This window comes from Sinohyriopsis cumingii, chromosome 2 (assembly GCF_028554795.1).
Source record: "Sinohyriopsis cumingii isolate HCF-2022 chromosome 2, ASM2855479v2, whole genome shotgun sequence".
Taxonomy (NCBI): Eukaryota; Metazoa; Mollusca; class Bivalvia; order Unionida; family Unionidae; genus Sinohyriopsis; species Sinohyriopsis cumingii.
The window spans coordinates 165,602,437-165,628,430 of record NC_142962.1 but is presented as its reverse complement, the minus strand read 5'-3'; the positions used below and the strand labels follow the sequence as shown (position 1 = coordinate 165,628,430).

Sequence of the window (25,994 nt, the reverse complement as noted above, 5' to 3'; positions counted from 1 at the left end):
ATATTGAATGGTATCAGCATCGTTAAGCGTTCGGAACTGTTTAAGAAGTAAATAATAAGGACTCATATTGAATTATCCATTATGTTTTATTTCTCTCTGGCACCATTCCACATACCCTTTACTATAATCCGTAATATTAAGTCACCTAAGAGACCAATCGTATATAGACTTTTTATAAAATACTTTCAATAGGGATCCATAAAATCCCCTGTAACTACTGAGGAGCGGAATAAAAGTTATTGATCGGCCAAATAGTACCACAGCATTTAAGAACAGAAGCAATTAAAGAACGCATCAGACATTCTTATTAGGCATGCACATTTGAACTTCAAAATCAACTTTAACTTATTTAGAAAAAAGAATTTGCACGTCATCATTAATTGTATTATCAACAAAATTATGATGTAGGGAAAAGTACATGGTCCAAAATTTGTCAGCTTGTTCTTAAATGTCTACTTTTTGGACACGATATAGTCAAATAAATTTCACGTCTCCATTAAAAATGCTGCTGGCATGAATGAAGGTGTTTATCCCGAGGAATATTTAACAACAAACGTAGACCAATACTTTATTTAATATTAAAATTCGTCTTTATTTATTCGCAGACTACTCCTGACCGAGGAGCAGATATCCCAGTTCATAATTCATATTGGAGGTGTGACCATCGACCTGTCAATGGGATTCCTGCTTTTCTTTGACAAGACCAGGACAATTGCTTTTTTCTTTTTAACCTTATTCAACATGATGAACTATCAAATCTTCCATGAAACTGGAATAGGTATGAGAATTGATCTAAAATGTCCCCTGGATGTGCAAGTCACCGATGAATTTGTAGTATGGCTCAAATGCCTTCTTCCATGTGCACGGCACGCAGAGCACAAAGCAATACATTCACCTAAAACCTTTCCAATAGAACTTTAAAGACTATCAGTTATGTTAGTATATAGCCATTTTGGGTCCACGATGACTGAAACGATCAATAATTAAACCAGTCTGGTTTGTTATGCATCCTTGGAATCTCCATCCATATCCTGGAGGACTTGCAAGCAACAATGACGAGAACTTGCTCTCTTGATATTCTCATTGATGAGAAATCGAGTTCCAACTCATTGACTTGAAACACGTTTGCGATAGAATTGCCACTGATCTGTTTAAAACTGATCCGACAATGGAAGAACATGATTTCATCCACGGTTCTTTCACCTGCCTAGGAGCCCGACAACGGGTCAGATTATAAGACCGATCCATTATGCTCTCATGCCATATCAACGGTGATATACTAAACTATGGTAATCCTTACCCAACTGACCCTTGGAACTGCCATCATAGGCCATGTTCCTTATGAGGAGGTTTCATATAGGTTTCTTTAGTAGTAATGGTGACCTTAAAATGTCTTAAGACACAAGGAAAATGAATCTGACATAGCCTTCATTAATTATCCTACGCCATACATGTATCAATACCTTAGGCCGATAATACAACACGAATGCTTCTCTGTACAACCGTCAGGATTAATATTGTCAAAACACAAAACGAAACCCACGTCGAGGAAGCGGTCTCATTTAGTCGATACATAACACAAGTCATAGTACGCAATGTAATATTCTACATCCTAAAATCCTCAGCTGGTCCGTCAGGCAGCTAGTCCGCCAGACAGCGGTCCGTCAGCAACAGGAATATATTACAACCTTCAATAACTACAACATTTAGTGCATTTATCAATTTTAGTACCAAATACTTTATATCTTTCTGGCTTGAATTTGCCAATAATACAGATGGTTTCTGTTTACCACAATTAAATCATTTCTTAGAAACCATTTCATGACATCCGGGCGCAGATTAATTCGAGAATAAAAATCAGATTCCCTTCTAAAGGCACCCTTTTACAGACTTACTTGCTAATTTGTAAATTCCTCAGTTGAGAGAACAAAAAGGTATCTTAACGCATTACATATACACTCGTCATGTCATCCAGAATACGGAAGAAACATGTTACGAGTTGATGTTTGGACTAATAATGTCATTGGACTTAAAAAGTAAAAATGATATTCAGTTTTGATTTCAATGAATTTGATATGAAGTTTAGACATGGATATTAAACAAATTTATTTATTTCAGAAGCTCACGTGCTATAGAACAATAACCAAAATTATCTGCATGATACTCACAAAATCCAAGTTGTAATTCAACCGATTAAATCCGAAGACCTAGAGACTCCTTTTCTAATAATACTCATAACTAACACTAAGTGAGACCCACGATGTTGTCATTTACAGGTATGTTCCCCTGGTGTTTGGTAGCCACGATGCTGTTATTTTGCCGTTCGGACTGGCCCAGAAAGTGTTTCCAAACGTTTCCAGCAAGTATAAGCTCTCCAGCTCTACCGGATTACGAGCTGCAGGCCAGTGACCACTGCCTGTATTCAAAGGAGCAGGTCAAGCCTGAAGACAAAGTGGTAATTGTTCTATGTTAACCTGCATGTGTAATGAAGATTTTATATTTCATGTTTCCATGATGGCCTAAAGTTACGTTTTCTTCCACTTTCTTTGCATATTTGTTAGACACGAGTGTTTCTTTTGATGTTTTATACGTGTGTATAATAACACAAGTTTCTAATATATTTCAGAAAATACAATTTCTTCAGACATTTAGCTTTTCCAATGTTCTGCAGTATTATTTTACTTTGCATGTTTGTATATACTCTTCATGTCCTGCATCCTCGTCAGAAGTTGAACCAAAGTATCATACAACCATAGGCATATGAACATAGTTTCCCCTTGATACATTTATTGTCGTATCAACATAACTACATTTTAGTCGTATCAACATAACTACATTTTAGTCGTATCAGCATAACTACATTTTTAATTGTATCAACATAACTACATTTTTTGTCGTATCAACATAACTACATTCTTAGTTAAATCAACATAACTGAAATTTAGTCGTATGAACATAACTACATTTTGGTCGTATTAACATAACTACATTTTTTATCGTATCAACATAACTACATTTTTTTGTATCAACATAACTGCATTTTAGTCGTATCAACATAACTACATTTTTAAGTGTATCAACATAACTACATTTTTAGTCGTATCAACATAACTACATTTTAATCGTATCAACATAACTACATTTTTAGTCGTATCAACATAACTACATTTTAATCGTATCAACATAACTACATTTTAGTCGTATCAACATAACTACATTTTTAGTTGTATCAGCATAACTACATTTTTAGTTGTATCAACATAACTAGCTGAACGTGATTTTTTTTCTCTCACATTACTGTTGTAACTAACGTGATAATACAAATTGATGTGGCAATTGTATTTCAAACTCATACATAACGCTTTATCTATTTCCCCAGCATATCAAAACACGAAACATGTCTAGTGCTGCAATGCTTTTGGGAAATACAATACTTTTTGCAAACAGTGCGAACGGCTTTAGATAATTTTATATTCCTTGGTTAAAAATCTTTAACACCCGAATGCATCAACATATAGCGGTATATAATAAAACAGCTACTTCAGTTTTATCCGCTCTGGTGGTCTAGTAGTTAGAGCGTCCGCCTCGGATGCGGGAGGTCGTGGGTTCGATCCCCTGCCGAGTCATACCAAAGACTTACAAAAATGGTACTAACAGCTGCCTCGCTTGGCGCTCAGCATCAAGAGGTTAGTGTTAGGACTGGTCGGCCTGGTGTCAGGATAATGTGACTGGGTGGGACATCATGCTACATGTCTGCGGCATGATGCCCCAGTGCTGGACATCACTATAAACTGCCACATTGCAGACATCGTAGCGATATGACTGAACAATTGTTAAAGCTACGTTAACAATCCAAATCACATCACACACATCACACATCAGTTTTATCAACCTAAAAGCTTATATAATGACACATCTACCTCAGTTTTATCAACATATAACCTTATATAATGACACACCATCACACATCAGTTTTATCAACAAAAAACTTATTTAATGACACATCTACCTCAGTTTTATCAACATATAACCTTATATAATGACACAGCTACCTCAGTTTCATCAGAATGTAACGGCATATACTAACACATCTGTGTCAGTTTCTTCAACATGTAACGGCATATAATATCACATCTGTGTCAGTTTCATCAGAATGTAACGGCATATAATATCACATCTATCTCATTTCAGGCCAGGACAGTAGCACTTGGTGCAACTACACCTCCTACCAAAGCGAGGACGTATCATAAACTTGTTTCTATGGTTACAGGGGCATACATCCTGCTACAGTGTTTTCTTCCATATTCTCATGGTATTACTAAGGTATGACACAGCAATATATTTGCAACAACAATAACAACAGCAACAAATGAAATAGTGATACTTTAATTGTACAGTGATAGTATAATAAAATAAAACAACAGCAAAAATAACAACAAAATAATAATAATAATAATACTGTATTAAATTGAAGTAGAAATATAAAAGAAGAAAAAAGAAAACAAGATGTAAATATTTAATTACAATAATGTGAGTCAATTTACAACAAGTTTCCACCACTAGTAAGCTCTTCTCTCCAATAAAGTTGGATTGCTTGAAAATGAAAAGGCTCTGAAAATTGTATATCTTCATATATTATTACTATAACAGAGAGGGGAAGTAGATATCATACTTACACTTAGTCTAATATGTTATTGTGTATATTCGCTTATATTCTATGGCCAATTAGTACCCTTTATGACACACGGTACTAAATGTATGGAAAAATGGGAACCAGTCTGGAAATAGGTGAACATAAAATAAAGTATAAATGGGTTAGGCTGGCCAGGATTGGCCAGGATTGGTTAATAATGTGAGTTATTTTTTTCGGAAAATGAATCTTTTGAGAGCTTGTCCTAGTTGTAACTGAAAAAATAGACATTGTTTTATTGATGGAATTTCAGTCTTTTAGCAGTCTTGAGCTTGGAAGACTCATTACTGACATTAGCACCTGACTCTTTTGTGGGGAATTGAAAACACATGTTTTAAACACATGCAGGTCTAGAAAACGCCGTGGCTCATATCCTTTTCTCTACACAGAAGCTGACATCCAGGTTTCATCTATATTGATAAATATAGGTTTGATCATGAGCTCTCAGAAATTGAACGTTATTAAATCTTTAATATCATGGTGTTTGCATAGGTTTACTATGGGAACTGAATTAGTACCATGAATCTTATAGTCTGCATTGGTAATCTGATTAGTGCCCTTCAAACTGCATTGATAATCCAATTAGTACCCTAAAGACTGCGTTGATAATCCGAATAGAACCCAATAGCATCCATTGATAATCGAATTATAAACGTATAGCCTACATTGATAATCCAATTGATACCATATAGCCTGCATTGATAATCCGAATAGAACCCAATAGCATCCATTGATAATCCAATTATAAACGTATAGCCTACATTGATAATCCGAATAGTACCCTATGGCCTGCATTGATAATCCAATTAATACCATATAACCTGCATTGATAATCCAATTAATACCCTATAGCTCGCATTGATAATCCAGTTAATACCAAATAGCTTCCATTGATAATCAGATTTTCATTATGTTTATCCCTGATTGGTTGATACACGAGTGCCTTCTCGGAATGCTAATTTCTTTTGTGCTTAATAAAACCTCAGAATGAAAGTAACTCAAGTAGCAGAAAAAAGCAAACCCAACACATTTTGTAAAACTCAACAAACAGTTTAATGATAACGTTATACATTAAAATTTAAGACGTACTTACAATAGTATGAAGTGAGTCCAAACTAGTCCTTACAAAGGTCTACGAAAGTCCTAAATGAGTGAAGAGTTCCTTATAAATTTCGAAACCAGAAATGTACTGGTTCTCCAAGAACCGTGACGTTGTCAAGATGGCGTTGTCCAGAATTCCTTTAAATACTTTGTAACAGTCCCAGAACAAATAATGAGCAATTTCTATTTTCACTGAACAGTCCAAACAAATGTATTTCCTCTCAAATAATATCAAAGTACAACACAGAACACGTATGCAGACTTACAACAGGAACGCTATAAATGTGAATGTCTCCAAATTAGGAATGAAACTGGTTGCTTAATTCTCTCCTGACATACACCGTATATTGCGACTGTATTTCGCAATAGACACCACATGACCGAATACACTATTCATTTTGCGTCGCTTTTGCTTGTTCATGCGATTTAACCCAGCCAATGGGAAGTTTCAGAATTATTCTAGAAACGTCTAAACCTCATCAGTCACTGAGGAATTAAGCCAAATACGCCATTTAAGTCTTATTTTTAAGATTATTATTAATAATTGTCAACACATACGTAAGCATCTATTTATAGATCCTATGCAATATTATGATCTTAACATATTCAGGTCACGTAGGCAAAATGAAATAAAGATATTTTATACAATTTACGTGCATGAATAAAAGTTAAATTAAATAGAGTCATGTACCAGGAATTACAAATATATACATATACATAACACTCATGATAAATGTTTACCATTACTAGTGGGGAAGAAAAGATGACGTAAAATCCTAATGAAAATGCACTTTAAGATTGAATGTTTAACTGACGAAAAGGTTATTTGCACAACCCCCGGAGGACTCTTTGAAATAGTGACTAAACCATGATCCTAACCGAACCTCAGTCCTGGCCAAACCATGGTCCTTTGCTAACCATTGTCCTGACCAAACAAGGTCCTTACCTAAGAAAGGTTGATTCTATATCTTAGGTTGTGGCCAAGTCTTGGTCCTAACTTGAGCGAGACTGCTTCTTATACTGAGACCACGCCATGTTCATTACCTATGCGAGAGTGATTCGATATCATATACATATATATATATATATATATATATATATATATATATATATATATATAGAGAGAGAGAGAGAGAGAGAGAGAGAGAGAGAGAGAGAGAGAGAGAGAGATATTAATCATACCTTAGAAATCTTAGTTTATCTCCGCATGAAACAATATCCTCTGTTCAAATTAAACAAACAACAGACATTACATATCTTAGTGGAGAAATTTGGAAAATTAAACTGTACTTACCAAGTTTAAGTTTGATGATAATTTCATTGAACAAGTAGTACCCTTAGGGATCATTCAAGATTACGCATACGTCACGTGACTCGTCAGGGTTTATAGCGGTCACATGATACAAGACGAGAGACAGAAAGGGTGAGTTTTGTGTGATCCCTAATTGTACTACAAGTTCAATGAAATTGTCATCAAACTTCAATTTAGTAAGTAAAGGTTTGGTTTTCCAATTTCAATAAATCTTCTTTATCATTAGGCACGCCATGAAATGTTTAGATCGTATCATGTGTCTGAAGTATAGTAGGGTCAATGGGAAAATTACTGCGCACCGCAAATCGTGAGAATTTATTATGAATATAAATTCAGTTGAACATGGTTAATGTTGTAGCCACTGGGAATTTGTCTGAAAAAGTAGCAATAAGGAATGCCATGCAGCGTAAAGTATGTTGAAATAATGTCCCTATTCACTGGAAATTAATAAATAGTTTGGTTTCATTATTCATTACTGTCTGTCCTATCTAAATATCCATCAGAGTAGTGACTGTACGAATATCGGTATCTACTAGAGTGACTGTACAAATATCAACATCTACTAGAGTAACTGTACAACTATCAACATCGAATAGACTGACTGTACAACTATCAACATCTACTAGAGTGACTACGAATATCGGTATCTACTAGAGTGACTGTACAAATATCAACATCTACTAGACTGACTGTATAAATATCAACATCTACTAGACTGACTGTACAAATATCAACATCTACTAGAGTGACTACGAATATCGCTATCTACTAGACTGACTGTAAAAATATCAATATCTACTAGAGTGACTGTAGAAATATCAACATCTACCAGAGTGACTGTACAAATACCAACATCTACTAGAGTGACTGTACAGATATAAAAATCTACTAGAGTGATTGGGGGGCCCCGAGTGGCCGAGTGTTCTAAAGCGCTCTCCGTTACGGATCACTGCCATCTCACCTCTGTCTGCGTGGGTTCGAGTCTCGGATTCGGCTAATGTGGGTATGTGAGAAAGCTTGCCAGTAGCTTCTCGTGGGTCGGTGGTTCTTTCCGGTTTTTTTCCGGGTTCTTCCTCCACCATTAATACTGGCCGCCATGTATAGCCTATCGTGTGTTGAAAAATGGCGTTAAACCCTACAACAACAACAACAACTAGAGTGACTGTACAACTATCAACATCTACTAGACTGGCTGTACAAATATCAACATCTACAAGAGTGACTACAAATATCAATATGTACTAGACTGACTATACGAATATCAACGTCTATAAGAGTGACTATACGAATAATGTTATCTACTAGAGTGACTGTACACATATCAGCATCTACTAGAGTGACTGTACAAAAATAAATATCTGCTAGAGTAGTGAATGTACAAAGTCATCTGTCTGGTGCATACCATGATACGCAATTTCTCCCAAATTACTTCCTGCACGTGATTGATTAAAAAGATAACCTCCTGTTATAAAGATAATGTTGTTCTCATTTACATGTAAATTTCTAAGATCTAAGAAATGAAGGGTTGGCCCTCTTGCCCAGAAAGTAATGCCAGAAATATGACCAGTAAGAGACATTTCAAGGGAAATTTACGAACTATTGATTCCAATAGCTACATCCCACGTGACTACAATAGCAACATCTCACGTGACTATATTCTAGATTAAATTAGCTCTCTTGTTAAATACTCTTATTTGAAACATTCGAGCAATGGGTGCTGAGAATAATTCGATCCATCTATCTTACAAGACTAGAACTTAGCTAATAACAGTTTTGGCTGTACTGATAACACTACATATTAATCCATTATGATAAAGAATAGGATAGAATTCCAAAATAAAGTGTATATATGTGCAAAATGGATTGATCTGGTTTTGTTGAATATATAAAGTATGTTTCGTTTAGCTTGAACGTTCCATAACAATACAAATTTCAATACTTTCCATTTAACATAGACTATTTAGACGTCCGATTAAACATTTAACATAGACTATTTAGACGTTCGATTGAACATTCAACATAGACTATTTAGACGTTCGATTGAAAAAGTAATTTCCACTTGTATTAGTACAAATGTTAAGGACATTTTGATTCGTGTGGACATTTCAGCAAGATAGTTCAATACAAGTGTGTGACAATATATATAAAACTTATCATTTGAAGAAAAAAAAAACACGTCTCAATGCATGAATACTTTAAATGAAACAAAACACAAATCCTAATTATATTTTAATTATATTTGTTTCAGGGCAACAATTTATTTGGCATGGGAATGTACCTCTACTCATGGGACATGTTTATTCCGGAAAACACGGTGCAACATATACGCGTTCGTTACGTTAACAAGAATACGAGGGAATCTGGATACCTGTTCCCAGGGGTATGCTTTCTGAGATTCTATTCCTGCATGAACGAGTCTACTATCATCAAGTCAGTTTACTCCAGTTGTTAGATCACTTTTAAATCTAGCTGTAAATGTACCTTGAACTGACGTAGTTTTTACGGTTTTATGTCCTTGTTAATCACTGAACACTGAATCAACGCTGTCATCAACTTTGGAAGCGATATAAGAGTTCTATTATTTTTTCCTAATGAGATATTGAAAACAATCAGTGGAAGGATATCGCAACTGCCGCGATACCATTTTTATCACTATAGTGACAATATCACTTTTGGAACAACTTTCTTTTTTCTTGTAGGAAATATACCTGTCCATATTTATATATACCTGTCGGTATGTATATATACCTGTCCATATGTATATTATTCAAATTTGTATTTCCATCTTTAAACTATTTCATCTCTCTCTCTCTCTCTCTCTCTCTCTCTCTCTCTCTCTCTCTCTCATAATCAGGACGAATAGAGCTTAAATCGTGGCAAGTCTGTACACCCTCCAGTATACATTTATTTAATAAATAAGAAGGAACCATTAAATGCCTGATAAAGACCACATTCAGACTTAAGGTATCATCTTTTCTAAAACTTAGTTTATATATGAATCCTGCAAATTATTAATGACTAAATTCGCGTGAACTCCTGCTATTCGGTATTTTGTGTCTCCCACACTTTATTGTATACCTTAATATTCTACCACAAAAAGCACATTTTTAGGTAACAAACTCTGGATTAAATATAATAATAGAGTTGTTTAAGTAGCGATTTTAACTCCCAGCGCTACCAGAATCATGTCTGAAAACATCCGATGAGCATCGATTGCAAACCAAAATTAAGGGACAATCGATATTTGGGTGCCACCTCTATTACCGAACTAGATTGCAAGCTTGCAAAGGCCAAAAATTAAAGTTTTAATGCAGAACAAAATAGAGTGCCAACATTCTTACAAGTAGGCTTGAAATTATTCAAAACTATTGTTTAAAGAAATTACGCTCTGAAATCTGTCAGATGCTACCTCTCACGTGATGTTTCAACAGAACCCTTACCACAGCAATGCTTACTGTTTCAGTACGAGCAAGAAAAATGAAAGTTCTTCAATTTCGTTTGAATACAGTCATTAATGTGACAGAATACACGCTAAAAGTATATGCCAAATATGTATATATCCTACAACTACAATAAAATTTCGGAACTAGTTTTTATCAATGTAGTAATGCACCTGTTGACCGGATTGGCACATCATTATTTTTGGCTTACAAACTATATAATCATAAGAAATCTATTGGTTTTTTAATCGATTTAAGGAATCATTTCCAAAGTTTCAATACAATGTTTCTCACTTCACTCGTGAAATATTCCATATGCTTAATCACAAATCCTAGATATCCTCTCTGTATCCTGTCTGTATCATGTACCTGTAAATATTCTCTCTGGATCATGTACTTTTAGGTATCTTGTTTGCATCATGTACCTATAGATATTTTCTCTGTATCATTTAGTTTTAGGTATCCTGTCTGTATCATGTACCTATAAATATTCTCTCTGTATGATGTACTTTTAGGTATCCTGTCTGTATCATGTACCTATAAATATTCTCTCTGTATCATGTACTTTTAGGTATCCTGTCTGTATCATGTACCTATAGATATTCTCTCTGTATAATGTACTTTTAGGTATCCTCTCTGTATCATGTACCCATAGATATTCTCTCTGTATCATGTACTTTTAGGTATCCTATCTGTATCATGTACCTATAGATATTTTCTCTATATCATGTACTTTTAGGTATCCTCTCTGTATCATGTACCTATAGTTATTCTCTCTGTATCATGTACTTTTAGGTATCCTGTCTGTATCATGTACCTATAGATATTCTCTCTTTATCATGTACTTTTAGGTATCCTGTCTGTATTATGTAACTATAGTTATTCTCTCTGTACCATGTACTTTTAGGTATCCTCTCTGTATCATGTACCTATAGATATTATCTCTGTATCATGTACTTTTAGGTATCCTGTCTGTATCATGTACCTATGGATATTCTCTCTGTATCATGTACATGCGACTTATTTGTGCTATTTACATTATGAAAAATGATGTATCTTAAGTACATAATACTGAAGTGATAGGTCGTCTTAGTAAAGTAGTGAAATGAGGTGTCGTAGCTGAAAATTATACAAAACCCAAGGAACATCTATGGAATTTATAACATCTTAGAGATTGGCGACTTCTGGTCTTCGATTTTTGCCTTGAAATCTTAAATAATAATACTGGACTGAACAAAAGATGGATAATTTACCGTAGCATGTGACTTGAATCCTTTGGAAATTTGACGATTTTATATCTAATACTATTTTCATTAGCAATGATCTTCAAGAATTTCAAGTGTATGTACTTATCAATAATTATGTACGGTTAAAAGACACACTGAAAATGTAAACTTGTACATTAAGTTTTGCTGTCAAAGAATGTGTACCTTATGAAGCTTCAGCTGTTAGACTCCTGACTTTATTACAGGCATGGGTGAGCGATAAACGATGGATTCTCCACCCGACATCAGTCAAACAGTACGCAACATGTGCAGCCAAACATCTGAAGAAATACAATATCGATTCAGTGGGGATATATGTGGACGTATGGAGGTCACTCAACAGACGAGTTTTTCAGAGGTTATCGCCCTTATATGTCCCTATGTAGAGTGGGAAAAAAGTCTGTACATACATATTTGGAACAATATTTTCTGATTATTTTTATCATAAAGAACAACAACGAACTTAATTTTATTTTTCATTCCATTTTTATCATTATCAAGGCTATTATCCCAACTACGTCCAGTACATATATTTATTCTACATATAGTTAAGATGATATCAGTCACTTGGCCATTGTCCCAACTCAGTACAGTACATATATTTATTCTAAGTCTAGTACTTCCAGTACTTGTATTATACGTCTAGTTAGGATGCTATCGGTCCCAACTCAGTCCACATATCGATATTTCTGTGTCAACTCGTGCTCATTTTTTTCTTCTTCAAATTTAAGGACCGTAAGCATGATCCACATTACTATAATATAGAGCGACTAAGTATGATACGCATTACTATAATATGGAGTGACTAAGTATAATCCACATTACTATAATATGGAATGACTAAGTATGATCCACATTACTATAATATGGAGTGACTAAGTATGATCCACATTACTATAATATGGAGTGACGAAGTATGATCCTCATTAGTATAATATGGAGTGACGAAGTATGACCCACATTACTATAATATAGAGTGAATAAGTATGATCCTCTTTACTATAATATGGAATGACTAAGTATGACCCTCATTACTATAATATGGTGTGACTTGGTATGATCCACATTACTATAATATGGAGTGACTAAGTATGATCCACATTACTATAATATGGGGCGACGAAGTATGATCCTCATTAGTATAATATGGAGTGATGAAGTATGATCGTCATTACTGTAATATGGAGTGACTAATTTTGAGCCACATTACTATGATATGGAGTGAATAAGTATGATCCTCTTTACTATAATATGGAGTGACTAAGTATGATCCTCATTACTATAATATGAAGTGACTAGGTATGATCCGCATTACTCTAGTATGGAGTGACGAAGTATGTCCACATTACTATAATATGGAGTGACGAAGTACGCTTCACATTCCTATACTATGGAATGACTAAGCATGATCCACATTACTATAATATGGAGTGACTAAGTATGATCGTCATTACTATAATATGAAGTGACTAGGTATGATCCACATTACTCTAATATGGAGTGACGAAGTATGTCCACATTACTATAATATGGAGTGACGAAATATGATCCTCATTTCTATAAAATAGGGTGATAGGTATGATCCACATTACTATAATATGGAGTGACTAAGTATGATCCACACTACTATACTATGGAGTGACTAAGTATGATCCTCATTACTATAATATGGAGTGACTAGGTATGATCCACATTACTATATTATGGAGTGACTAAGTATGTCCAGATTCCTATGATATGAAGTGACTAGGTATGATCCTCATTACTATAATATGGACTGACGAAATATGATCCTCATTACTATAATATAGGGTGACAAGGTATGATCCACATTACTATAATATGGAGTGACTAGGTATGATCCACATTACAATAATATGGAGTGACTAGGCATGATCCACATTACTATTATATGGAGTGACAAGGTATAATCCACATTACTATAATATGGAGTGACGAAGTATGATCCTCATTACTATAATATAGGGTGACTAGGTATGATCCACATTACTATAATATGGAGTTACTAGGTATAATCCACATTACTATAATATGGAGTGACGAAATATGATCCTCAGCCACCGCAGACATGCCAGCAAATGTTAGTAAAGTAATAAATGAAGCCGCAAATCAAAAACTAGCAGCGCTGATAAATCCTGAACAAATAAACACAAGTTTGATTGCGGGAAGTGGTCTTCGTTTTAGACGATAACTTTTATAATAAAATGTTTAAACGGGAATCCGACCCAGCATTCGACATAGACGAACCGGTTCTTAAAAATGAATCAGTGCGTGATTATCAGTATTATTCTTATGACGCACGAGAACCAAATAAACGAGGACGAATTGAATTGCAAGTTCAGGATACAAGTAGATATTTCCTGCCCGCTGAAGCATTTATTGAGGTAGAAGGTGAAATTATAAAAACCGATGACACAGAATACGGACCCAATGTTAAAATCGGTTTTGTCAATAACGGAATTATGGCCTTGTTTGATAGTGCTATCTACATGATTGATGGAAAAAATATTAAATCAACTCAAAAGGATGTCGATGTTGCTACAACAATAATTGGTCTAGCGAGATATTCTGATGATTATACAAGATCAGCCGGTCCATCAATGATGTTTGCCAAGGACACTTCTAATTTTCCTAACAGTGATCAGTACGATATTAGACGACCAAGAAACTTTGCCGATAACGCTGACGCTGATGTGTGGCCGGTGGTTCGTGGTGCTAATTCAGAATTTAATTAAGGTTTCGCTGCACGTAGACAAAAGCTAAAAGGTAATCGTAGAAATTTTTCATGTGCCATTCCGCTGTCGCATATCTTTGGATTTTGCAGAGATGTCAGAAACGTGATTTTTGGAGCAAAACATACAGTCGTGCTTGTTAGAAAAGCCAACGACAATGATGCGCTATGGCGACCTCTAGGTGACGCTGGTAAGGTAAACATAACAAAACTATCACTGTGGATGCCGGTAATGACTCCTGCAATTACTGAAGAACAGCGACTGCTTTCTTTTATGGATCAAGGTGGTAAAGTGCTGCTATCGTGGCTTACAACAACCACAGATAGTATTCAAAGTACCAATAACGGTTTATTCACGTGGCATATAGCATCACAGCAGGGGGTTACCGCGCCGCAACATATTTTCATTGCTCTTCAGGATGTTGCACGGGTGGGTAATGAAACACGTTCGCATATGATATTTGATCAACTTGGTATCACTGACGTTTCTATGAGAATAAACGGACATCAGGAACCATCTAAGAACATACTGTTAAATTTTGGTAATAATCATGTTGCACGTGCATATCAACGATTGACAAAATATCTAGCTCGTGATCTAAATATCGACACTGGTTTGCAAATATCACAATTGGATTTTATATCTCATTATCCAATCTATTACTTCTCGCTGGAGCATCTTGATTTAACCAGACAGTCTGTCGTTGATATTCACTTTCGGGCTACCGTGAATAGATACGCAGGAGTTATAGCTAATTACAGAGCAATCGCGGTCATACTTTCCGATAAAGCAATGTTGCTTGAAGGTGCTGGCGGCCGAATGATACTCGTTGATGCACCAGTAGAAAACTTGTAGTTTTCCGAAGATATGTAACAATTAGATCAATCTCGTATTAAATAAAATGTCATACAGTCATGTTAATGTCACTCTGACTCCTGGTCAGATCAACAAACTGAAATCAAAGCAAGCATCAGCGTCAGGAACGTCAATAACACTTAAACACGGACAACTTAGTGGTGGTCAAAATAAGTTATCGGTTACTCAAACACAACTTAATCAAATTTCCAAGGCTAAATCGACAGGAAAAGGAATCAGACTTGATTTTAGTGCTGCAGCTGTCCATGATATGATTAAATCCGGTGGAATATTTCCACTTATTCCAATATTACTCGGTTCACTTGCCGCAGCGGCGCCGGCGTTAGCAGCAAAAGCTGCAGGAGCCGTAGCACTTGGAGCACTTGGAGCCGCGGGTAAAAAAATAGTGGAGAAAGCAACTGGTGGAAAATATAAGAAACGAGGAGGAAATATACTCTTGCCACTCATGGGAATAAATCGTGCACTAACTGGTAAATTAAACCCAACAGGAAGAGAATTCTCAGCGGCTTTAGCTCCTGCGATAGGAAAAGTATTTTCCAGGCCTGAAGTATTGTCAAAAATGCAACAACTTCCTGGCATCATAAAAGCACTAAAAGCTTCAACAGGATCAGGATACAAAAAAAAAGAGGGGATCCGGCCTAAGACTTCCAGGAACTCCGCCATCATGGTACCCAGAAAGGTTTTGAAAACACAAGGTGTTTCTGTTTCACTTCCAGCGTCCAACTTTGATTTACTTGATGCCGCTAAACGATTACGCGTAAAACATTTTAGAGGTGTCTTTATGCGAGATCAATTACCAGCACGACCGAATAATCCAGAAACCGGAATTATTAATCTTGATAACAGTGATGGTCCAGGAACTCACTGGGTTGCTTACGCGATCGATCCACGTGGAATTATATATTTCGATTCGTACGGGCTAGCACCGCCAACTGAGTTTCTTCGATATACAAAAAACATCCCCTTGACAGGGAAAGTTTGGTATTCAACGTTACCAACACAAACACTAACCGATCCTCCGATATGTGGCCGTGAAGTATTAAATGTTCTTGATGCAATCTCGAAATCAGCGAGTTCTCCTCACAAAGTCGTGCATGAATACACGTTGAAATCACAGATGTGATTTCCAAATTTAAACAACCCCATAACTAATAATGGTTGATATTTACGGAAGATCAAGCAGAACAAAGGAAGAAAAAAAAGATATCGATTTATCAAAGTATGCGACCAAAGATGAAATTGATAATCTTTTAACGTTAACCGGGATAGACCCAGATGAGATTGTAATTTTTCAAGATCGACATGGCAAGCTAAAAACCAGTAACATTAAGTGGAATGACATAATTCGCAGGGTTATTGGAGCTACCACGGACAACATCGTTGTATTCACTGACAGCGGCAGAATCAGAAATTCGCTGATATCAATCGCGGCGCTTCGAGATGACACACGAAAAGCCGCAGGGGAACGTGTAGCGAAGACCGGTGATACAATGACAGGTGAACTCAGCATGAACGGTAACAAAATAACCGTTTTAAGAGATCCAACCTCGCCGGAAGATGCCGCAAACAAACAATATGTAGACACGAGTGTCCACACAAGCACTAGCGCCGTTGACAGTAAACTAACCACGTTGCGGGCAGAGTATGGTGTTCACGTGGGCGCGTTTACAAGACTTCGAAGAAACTTCGCAATAACTGATGAGGCCGTGGATAAGTTCTTTGGGACTCCTCCAGTCATCGACATGAAACTTTCTGAAATCATACCAAATCTTACTAATAACGCCAACGATATCAATAAGATTAATACCCGGTTAGGTGTAGTCAGAACAGATAGAAGTTTTTCAGATCAAATCGCGTTGATAAAACAAACACAGCAGGATATCGTATCGGAAATTCCTGAGATCGTTAACAAAACCAGTCTGATTAAAGTCCCCACTGGAGTTACTTCTGGGCATATCACCAACATCGTATATACAGTATCATCGGGATTTGCAACATGGCCCAAACAAAATAATACTATCAAATATACAGCAACAGCCACTGGCGTGTATAGACTGTCTGTATTCAGTGCTGCAAAATTTGAAATCTTCACAACATATCCCTGGAGACATTCCACCGATAAGTATTCCGGGGTTGTGACTATCATACTAAACAAGGAAACCGAAGAAATATTTATATTTGAAGCCGCAGACAAGAAATTAACCGCAACATCTTACTGGTGGTGTTTGGAATTTGTAGCTGAAACGCCTCAATTGGTTACCGCGTAAAATAATAAATGCAAAGTGTTTCGGCATCAACGACAACACTAAATGCTCAGCAATATAGGTATGATCAAGTACGCGAATGGCAGTCAGAGTTAAAAACCACTATTGACAATTGTGCAACAAAGATAAAAAAATACAAACGGCGTGTAACTGTATTAGACACAATAGTGTATTCGGTATCCGCGGTAGTTGCATCCACGGGTGTCCTATTATCAGCGCTGACACCAGTGACAACTGCAATCGCAATTACAATCACAATTTCAACATCAACGACAATTGCAGGAGTTGCTAATATAATTGCGAAAAAAATATCCTCCTGTGCGCTAACAAAATTGCACGAGTATGAAAAGTTAAACAACGCGGCCACAAGCACCTACTCGAAATTGTCCTCGTTGATATCATCCAGCCTTGACGATACAACAATATCCGATTCCGAATTCACGTTGATGTCCAGCGCATACAACGATTACAAAAACACAAAGTGTTTTTCACAAGTACTTTGATTTGAAAACGATGAAGAATAAATAATGACGGAATTACTTCAGCAGATAGCCGCAAACACAGCTCCGGCAAAAACATCAATGATAACAATATCTTCAACGCAACCAGAGTTTAATATTAATTTTCCAACTGCAATTCCAGTAAAAGAAATCGCGTTGGCACAATTACGAGTATATCACAGTTGGCCCAACATCAGGTCGACATCATTTCACAGACAGTTGCCAAATAATTCATTTGTATTTTCGTATCAGAATAAACCTGACGGTACCCCCGACTGGAACTTTGTCACGTTACCAACAGGGTCTTATCAGATAGAAGAAATCAACAAAGAAATACAGCGTCAAATAAAGCGTATCACCGGAAAAGAAGCAAAAATATCAATAACCGCCCACGAGCCAACGTTGTCAATGATCATCGAAGTCGCTTCACCGGGTTAACACGTAGACATTTATAACAGTTCAATCAGAACAGTATTAGGATGGCCTGAATCAAAACCCCCTGATACACCGATACCACCTGAACCTAAAAAGTCTGATTATATCACTAACGAGGAGGAATATCATGACCTTAGCAAAGATGATAAAAGACGTTTTATCCCGGTAATAACGCTTTTTGATCGTGATCCAGAATATTATTTTTACTCCGGAATAGGCAAAACCAACTGGGTGGTAAGATACGATAAATAATTTAAATATTCGCTGGAGGATCTTACTGATCTATTTAATTATTATCGTGAATTGCACAATCAACGACTAAAGAATTTACGTTCGCATTTTCAATCACATATCAGCGATATAACAGGTTCACGTGATAATATCATCAATGAGATCAAAGTATTAAATAAAGTCGCGAGTTACATGGACATTTTGAACAACAGAGCAGTTACTGCTATAGTCGAAACGATCGAGCAACAAAAAAGAACAGTAAGGGATGCTTTAGAAAGTGAAGAATTCCACAAGACTATTTTTAAAGAAAAAGATCGTCCACAGGGATTACTAGAAGTTATGGAAAGAAGAAGAAAAGAAGAAGATGAACTGCGTGATATCCGAAAAGCATTAGATAGACTTAAAATCAAAGAGGATGAACTTGCAAATTATAAACTACCAGGATATATTTCTCCGGACATCTTGAAAAAATCAGTTACTGATGTCATCGATGAATACTTCGATGACATACTTGACCAGCACAAGCGAATATTGCCATCGCCAACTATCCTCAGACATGACAATTCCACAGCGAGCGATGGCAGACATATTTCTCCGGGAATCGTAAATATCACTGATGTCGTCGCGGTCAATCTTGTGTGTGACGTAATCGATGGCAGTTACAACATAGACACAACAATATCAAATCAAGCCCAGCAAGGATTTACATTATATTCATTTACTCCTAAAGAACCACCTGGGTTTTTGATTGTACAAGAGCCAATTAATCCAGTATTTCTGCAGTGTTTAAGTCCAACGCTGGCAAGGATGAATTTTAAAGTCACTGACCAGCAGGGTAGACTTTTGGACCTGAGAAATGAAACTATTAGTATTAATTTGCTGGTGAAATCGTGAAACGATTTTCAATTAATAATATCATATCATAATAATGTCCCAAAAATCTTCGACTTACAAGAAATGCAAAGCGTTTCTGAGAAATTCGAAGAATTACCAGAAGTATGATGATGATGATAAAAATCTCTCTGACAGTGATTTTATTGTTAGTGATGAAGATGTCTCTGACAGTGATTTTATTGTTAGTGATGAAGATGTCTCTGACAGTGATTTTATTGTTAGTGACAGTGACGACGATGATGGCACTGTTGGTAACATCACCATCAATGACAGCACTGTCACAATAAATTATATTAAATGATAAAAAAAATATAGCATGTATCAGCAAGTGAAATGTTTCATATACGACAAACAAACACTTGAAGAATATATCAAAAAATTATTCAGCGGAGCGTCGTCGATTTCATCAATGATGAAATTAGGTGAAGTTAAAATAGTTATTGATAAATACGGCAATGATAATTTTTTACTGACAGAATCACAGTTGAAACAAGTACAAGAGAATCATATCATAGCGATCACGTGTTTTCCAGACCAAATCATGAATTATGCTCACTCGTGTATTTCGCGGGATCATCTTGATAAGATACTGCAGTGAAAATCCTTTAGGATTTTAACGCTAGCGTTTTTGAAAATTCTTTAGAATTTTTCAAATATTATATATATTTTTTTAACACTGACAATTTCGCTGATTTTGATAGGGTATTTGCTAGTAAAAACCAGAGAAATTGTCCAAGTTCTAATCTTGATAGGGTATTTGCTAGTAAAAACCAGAGAAATTGTCCACGTTGCTAATCTTGATAGGGTATTTGCTAGTAAAAACCAACGAGATCGGGCAATTGCATAATTTTATTATATATATTTTTTTTAACACTGACAATTTCACTGGTTTTCATAGGGTATTTGCTAGTAAAAACCAGAGAAAATGTCCAAATTGCTGGTTTTATTATAATATTTTATTGCAAAACTGTCGATTTTACTGGTTTTCATAGGGTATTTGCTAGTAAAAACCAACGAAATTGTCCAAGTTGCTAATCCTGATAGGGTATTTGCTAGTAAAAACCAGAGAAATTGTCCAAGTTGCTAATCTTGATAGGGTATTTGCTAGTAAAAACCAGAGAAAATGTCCAAGTTGCTAATCCTGATAGGGTATTTGCTAGTAAAAACCAACGAAATCGGACAATTGCATAATTTGGACAGTAAAAGAAAAGTAATATTTTTTGTTTACTTTCGATTTCACTTCCAAGTACTCGATTTCACTTCCTTGATTTTATTGAGGTAAAATGCAAGATATTTTTCATTGAAAATTCTAAAGAATTTTAAGATGAGGTATCTACTTCAAAATCCGAAGGATTTTCATCCGAGGGATTTTCAGCGGACATACAATGTTTCAATTTTCGGACGCGATTATTTATTATCTTTTTCATCTCATACTCGCCTGCTAATGCCAGCCTGATTTTTTCAATTGCACGAGACAATGGAACAAATTCATTTATTTGTGCTTCTTCTACGCTGGCCAGCGATTTATACAAATTATTTTGGATCGTCTTTATGAATCGATATTGAGCAGGAAGAATATAACGCCCTGCGCATTTAGCTTCATATAATGATTCAAAATCAGACAGAATTGTTTCAGGATTTAGTAATATATTAAATCCTTGTTTTTCTAATTTTTTAATAGCATCAATCACATTATTGATATTTTCTCGATTCATATTTCTATATATTTTTATATATTTAAAATAAAAAAAATAAACAGCAGTCATTGATGAGAGGTTAGTCTTATACTGGCTTATGGGTCTCCACGAGGTCCTTTCAGACTTGAGATTTTTTACTTCCTTGATTTTGTCATTGAAACACTTTGTCAAGGTAATTTTTTTATTTTTCAGATTTTTTTTATCTCAGTCTTACAGAACTTTTCTTATAGCTTCTCGGCATCCTCGTGATCGGTTCTTTTAGCCATATTTTCTTTTTGACCGTAGAGCTTATGCATCCAATGACTACTGTTTATTTTTGGGGGCTCCAAGCGAAAGTGAAACTGTCTGTGTACATACCCCCCCAAATCGAATCCCAGGGGTAAAACGTACCCCCACGATTCGACGTGGAGGAGATATGTACACAAGGCCCCTGCTGGAACCCCCATCTATTATAAAAACCCCCAAATGGGCCCGTCGAACAATATGTCCGTGACGAGGATTCGAACGTGGCATTTGATAGCGTCGGGACGAAAGTCAAACGCGTTACCACTGTGCCACTGTCCAATCTGATAATATAGGATTTAAAAATTATTATATACTGATCTACCTGTTGTGAAATTTATACAGGTAGGCCTCGCTTACAGGTAAAAAAAATACACCTTAAGATATTGTGCAGAAAATCGTCTGCTCGTACCTGTGAATGCGGAAGTGTTATAGCGCGCTGTCATCCTTGACGCTGTCAAGGTGACAAGGGGGAAATAATTGTATCATTGACTTAAAAAATCCTTCGGATTTTCACACAGTCGCTGTAGAGTTATCTACATAAGAAAATATAATCCAGCTATCAAACTTACGTGAAAAAGTTGATTTGATGATATTTTCTGCAACACGTTGAACCGAACGGGAGTTAATACCAAAATACTTCGCAGCTGAGTTCATTGAGCGAAATATATTTTCTTTATTAGTATTTTTGTTGAGAGATCTGACAGCACTGGGAATTTTTACAAATTTACCAGTGCCACCTCGTGCAGAATTCTCGCTCTGCGTGATGGCTTGTAAATTTTGGAGAGAGTTATTAAGTTTATTATTATCTTTGTGATCAATTACAAGACCGTCTTTGATCTCTCCGCGGAAACACTCGTACACGGCCCTGTGATTAAGATACCTCTTTTTTCCAACAGTAAATCTAAGATAACCAGAATTACTAACAACACCAACTGGTTTTTTCGACCTACAATGTCTCACTATTCCCTCGCGAGATGCTTCATAATTTTCGATGGTTGGATGTGGAACAAATTCTTGATTCATTTATATAATAATATATTTGTCTAATTTATAATTTGTCTGAAAACTTAGTTATATAATCGCTCTCGGATTTCAGCGCATCTCCATTATTTTTTTTATTGTAATATCGCTTGAGTTCACGGTATCGCTTACCTCCGCATCCCGCACATAATTGTGTTTTACTCCTGACACCAATGCCACATCGCAGGCAGGGAATAGGTCCTGTGCTTCCTCGTTTGATGCTTTGTATATGTTCACCGCAGAATTCCTTCCTGCAGGGCTTATTACAGACTGTTACAAATCCAACTTTTAACCACTTGCAATTATTCATTGTATATATAATATTTCTTATTTAAATATTTGTTTTAAATATAATATGAAGGGTTTATTTGGCGCTGGGAGATTCGATCTTGACAGGCTAAACAGAGACTCACGACGGCGGAATCTAACTGATCTATTTAATATTATCAGGGAGGGTAAAAAAGAATTCCGCGACGACGGCGCTTCTCATGTATGGTCGTCATTTAAAATTATCCGCGATATTGACGAAGTCATCGATGACAGCATCGATGTTAACGAAGTCATCGATGCTACAATGACTGATGCCCGAGCAAAAACAATTATTGATTATCTATTTGATATTCATCAAAGCGATGAACACAGTAAGAAATATTTTTTCAGAATAAAATTTATTGTGCAAACAGATTCCGATACGTGGATTATCCGTGACAAACTCGACCCCGTTCTCGCTAACGAAAGGACCATTCTGTTAAGTAAAGATTCCAAACCAGGAATGCTGACCGGGATTGATAAACCATATTACGCTCGAGCGTATCCTGTAACCGCAGTCGTTTTTGGAATCTATCTGGTAAAAAAAACCAAAAATTGATAAACTCACCCCGATGCGAATGACTACGTCATCAAAATCCGAAGGATTTTCAACGCTGAATTGTGTAGCTGAGCGGGTAATGGAACATTTTAAAAACGCAAAACGAGGAAACGGTTTAACCGATCTGCGACGTGAAAAAATAACAGTATGGGCTGAGCAAGTCAAAGATACTGGGGCAACAATAAATGATGTTGCTGTGCTATCAAGTAAATTAAAATTTTCAATAACAGTAAAAACACTAACCGGGGAAATATTACATAGTTCGAAGCATTATAAAAAGTCAGGATCACCGATTGAAATTATTGATCATAACTTTCATGCCTGGACTGATGCAGTTACAATATTTCCACGAGATCGTGTTGTCAAACTTTATTCCGAAAATATATTTGATGCTATTTACACACTGAGTAAAACCGACCCTGTGTCAGTGTGGTTGTTTAGGACTTCCGAAGATTCCGAGTATGATCAATTTGTAAAACCCAACGGGGAATTATACCGGACGGAGTCGTTACAACAACAAATGAAAAAACTCGCAGAGAAATATGTGAGAAACGCAAGAGTTTCTGAAGACATTGAGCAGATATTGGTTAATTGTTTTACAGTTCCAAGTGTTGCCGCTCACGCCGCCAGAGAAAGAAATTCGTGGAGACCAACCCGAAGTCAGTTTCTTTCGGATATACAATTAAGTTGTGTCGAGCATGGGCATGGCGGGCTGTGGAATACCCGGTATGACTACCGGGATATGATTTCCGTGGATATGATTGCTTGCTACCCAGGAAGCTTTCTCGAGATGGGCGAGTGTCGCGAATACTTTAAGCGATTTGGACATCCCACGAACTCGATGACACGAGTTGCTATAAATGGTCCTTTACCCGACTTTGACCTGACAGGATTTGCTCATGTGACTTCGTTTGAATTTGCTAAAGGGCTTCATCAGATTTGTTATGTTTGGTTTGGCAGACACTTCAGTGAAAAGCGCTGGGTACCAATAGTGTTATTGCGATATATGCTTGACAGCCGAATACTGGTATCGTTGACTGTCAGTGAAGCAATCATATCATATCAACCGCAGACCTCAGTTTGGTTACCAACACCGGAGCGTGTCAGTGTAGATGAAGTTATTAGCGAGTATGCACGAGAGAGTCCAAATACCCCGACGGATGTCATTGTCAGTGAGGCTCCTAAAGTTCTCAAGATCAAACTTAGCAATAGTGAAAAAGCAGCAAAAGATCTTGGACGAAGAATAATCGGTAAATTTACTCAGGGTGCTGCATTTGATCATAAAATGCATCACTCGCGACTGATTATCGATGATGCTGAATTGGATTTTATAATTGCTGACGCTGTTGCGAGAAATATATTTTGTAATCGGGAGGATGTGTTCTTGTCGACGGAAGAAAGTTGGGCACAATTGTAAGTTATATGGACGGAGAATCGCCTCAGTACACACATTTAAGATCTTCAATGCTGGCTTATGTTTCTATAAATTTACTATCAATGATAAATCGATTTCCTGACACCGCAGTTAGAGTTGCAACGGATTCTTTTTATCTAAGTAAAAAATATTCAGAATTATTGGCTCGTTTTACAAGCACTGATGAATCATGGAGTTCGTGGAGAATAAAAGCGGAGATGTTACACGAATATTGTGAATCCGCTGATGTTGCAATTAAGGATGATTATTGTAAATTATCAGAAATGTCGACGACAACTTCGATGTTGCCATCTGTGTATGATCCAATCACTAGACACAAAATCGTTTATTTAAACGGGCCGGGCGGGTCTGGTAAAACAACTCGAGCGATTGAATTATTTGGAAAATCGGATATGATTGTGCTAACACCTACACACAGCTTTTTTAAATACAGCGGCGGTGTGTGGATGTCAGATCGAATAGGAACAAAATATATTCCCGAGAAAATAATTTGGGATGAGATATGTACGGTGCCGCTGGAAACATTAAAAACATTTCTTGATTGGCTGCTAACGAAAAATACTGCAATGTTTATGTGCGGCGATCACGGTCAACCACCTCCGTTTGTCGGCGCATCTCCGCATGATTGGTTAAAAGATTTTGTTGATTATTACGAAGAAGTGTCTGATGATCATAGAGCACTTGATGCAACGTTGAAAGAATTTAAAACATTAATCAGATTACAACCGAATAAAATTCAATGTGAAATTATGCGCGAGATGATTCCTGAAACTTCGATGAGCGACTTTTGGAGCTCGTGGAAACCAGACGATTTGATAGTGGCAAGTAGAAAGATAGTCAGAGACACACTTCAACAACAACTATTTCAATTACAACAAGAAAAGTTTCCAATGCTGCCAGTGCCGTTATGTTATAGACCAGCTGATAC

At 36.4% G+C, this 25,994-nt stretch overlaps 1 protein-coding gene across 1 annotated transcript in view; it reads left to right on the top strand.

Moving 5' to 3' along the window:
• Positions 1-25,994, top strand: part of LOC149806250 (vitamin K-dependent gamma-carboxylase-like) — a 46,211-nt gene that overhangs the window by 5,310 nt on the left and 14,907 nt on the right. Inside the window, exons 2-6 of the mRNA XM_089935484.1 lie at positions 606-778; positions 2,277-2,455; positions 4,192-4,323; positions 9,352-9,483; positions 12,015-12,166. Of these exons, the coding sequence (XP_089791610.1) occupies positions 606-778; positions 2,277-2,455; positions 4,192-4,323; positions 9,352-9,483; positions 12,015-12,166 (768 nt within the window). The remainder of the gene's footprint in view (positions 1-605; positions 779-2,276; positions 2,456-4,191; positions 4,324-9,351; positions 9,484-12,014; positions 12,167-25,994) is intronic.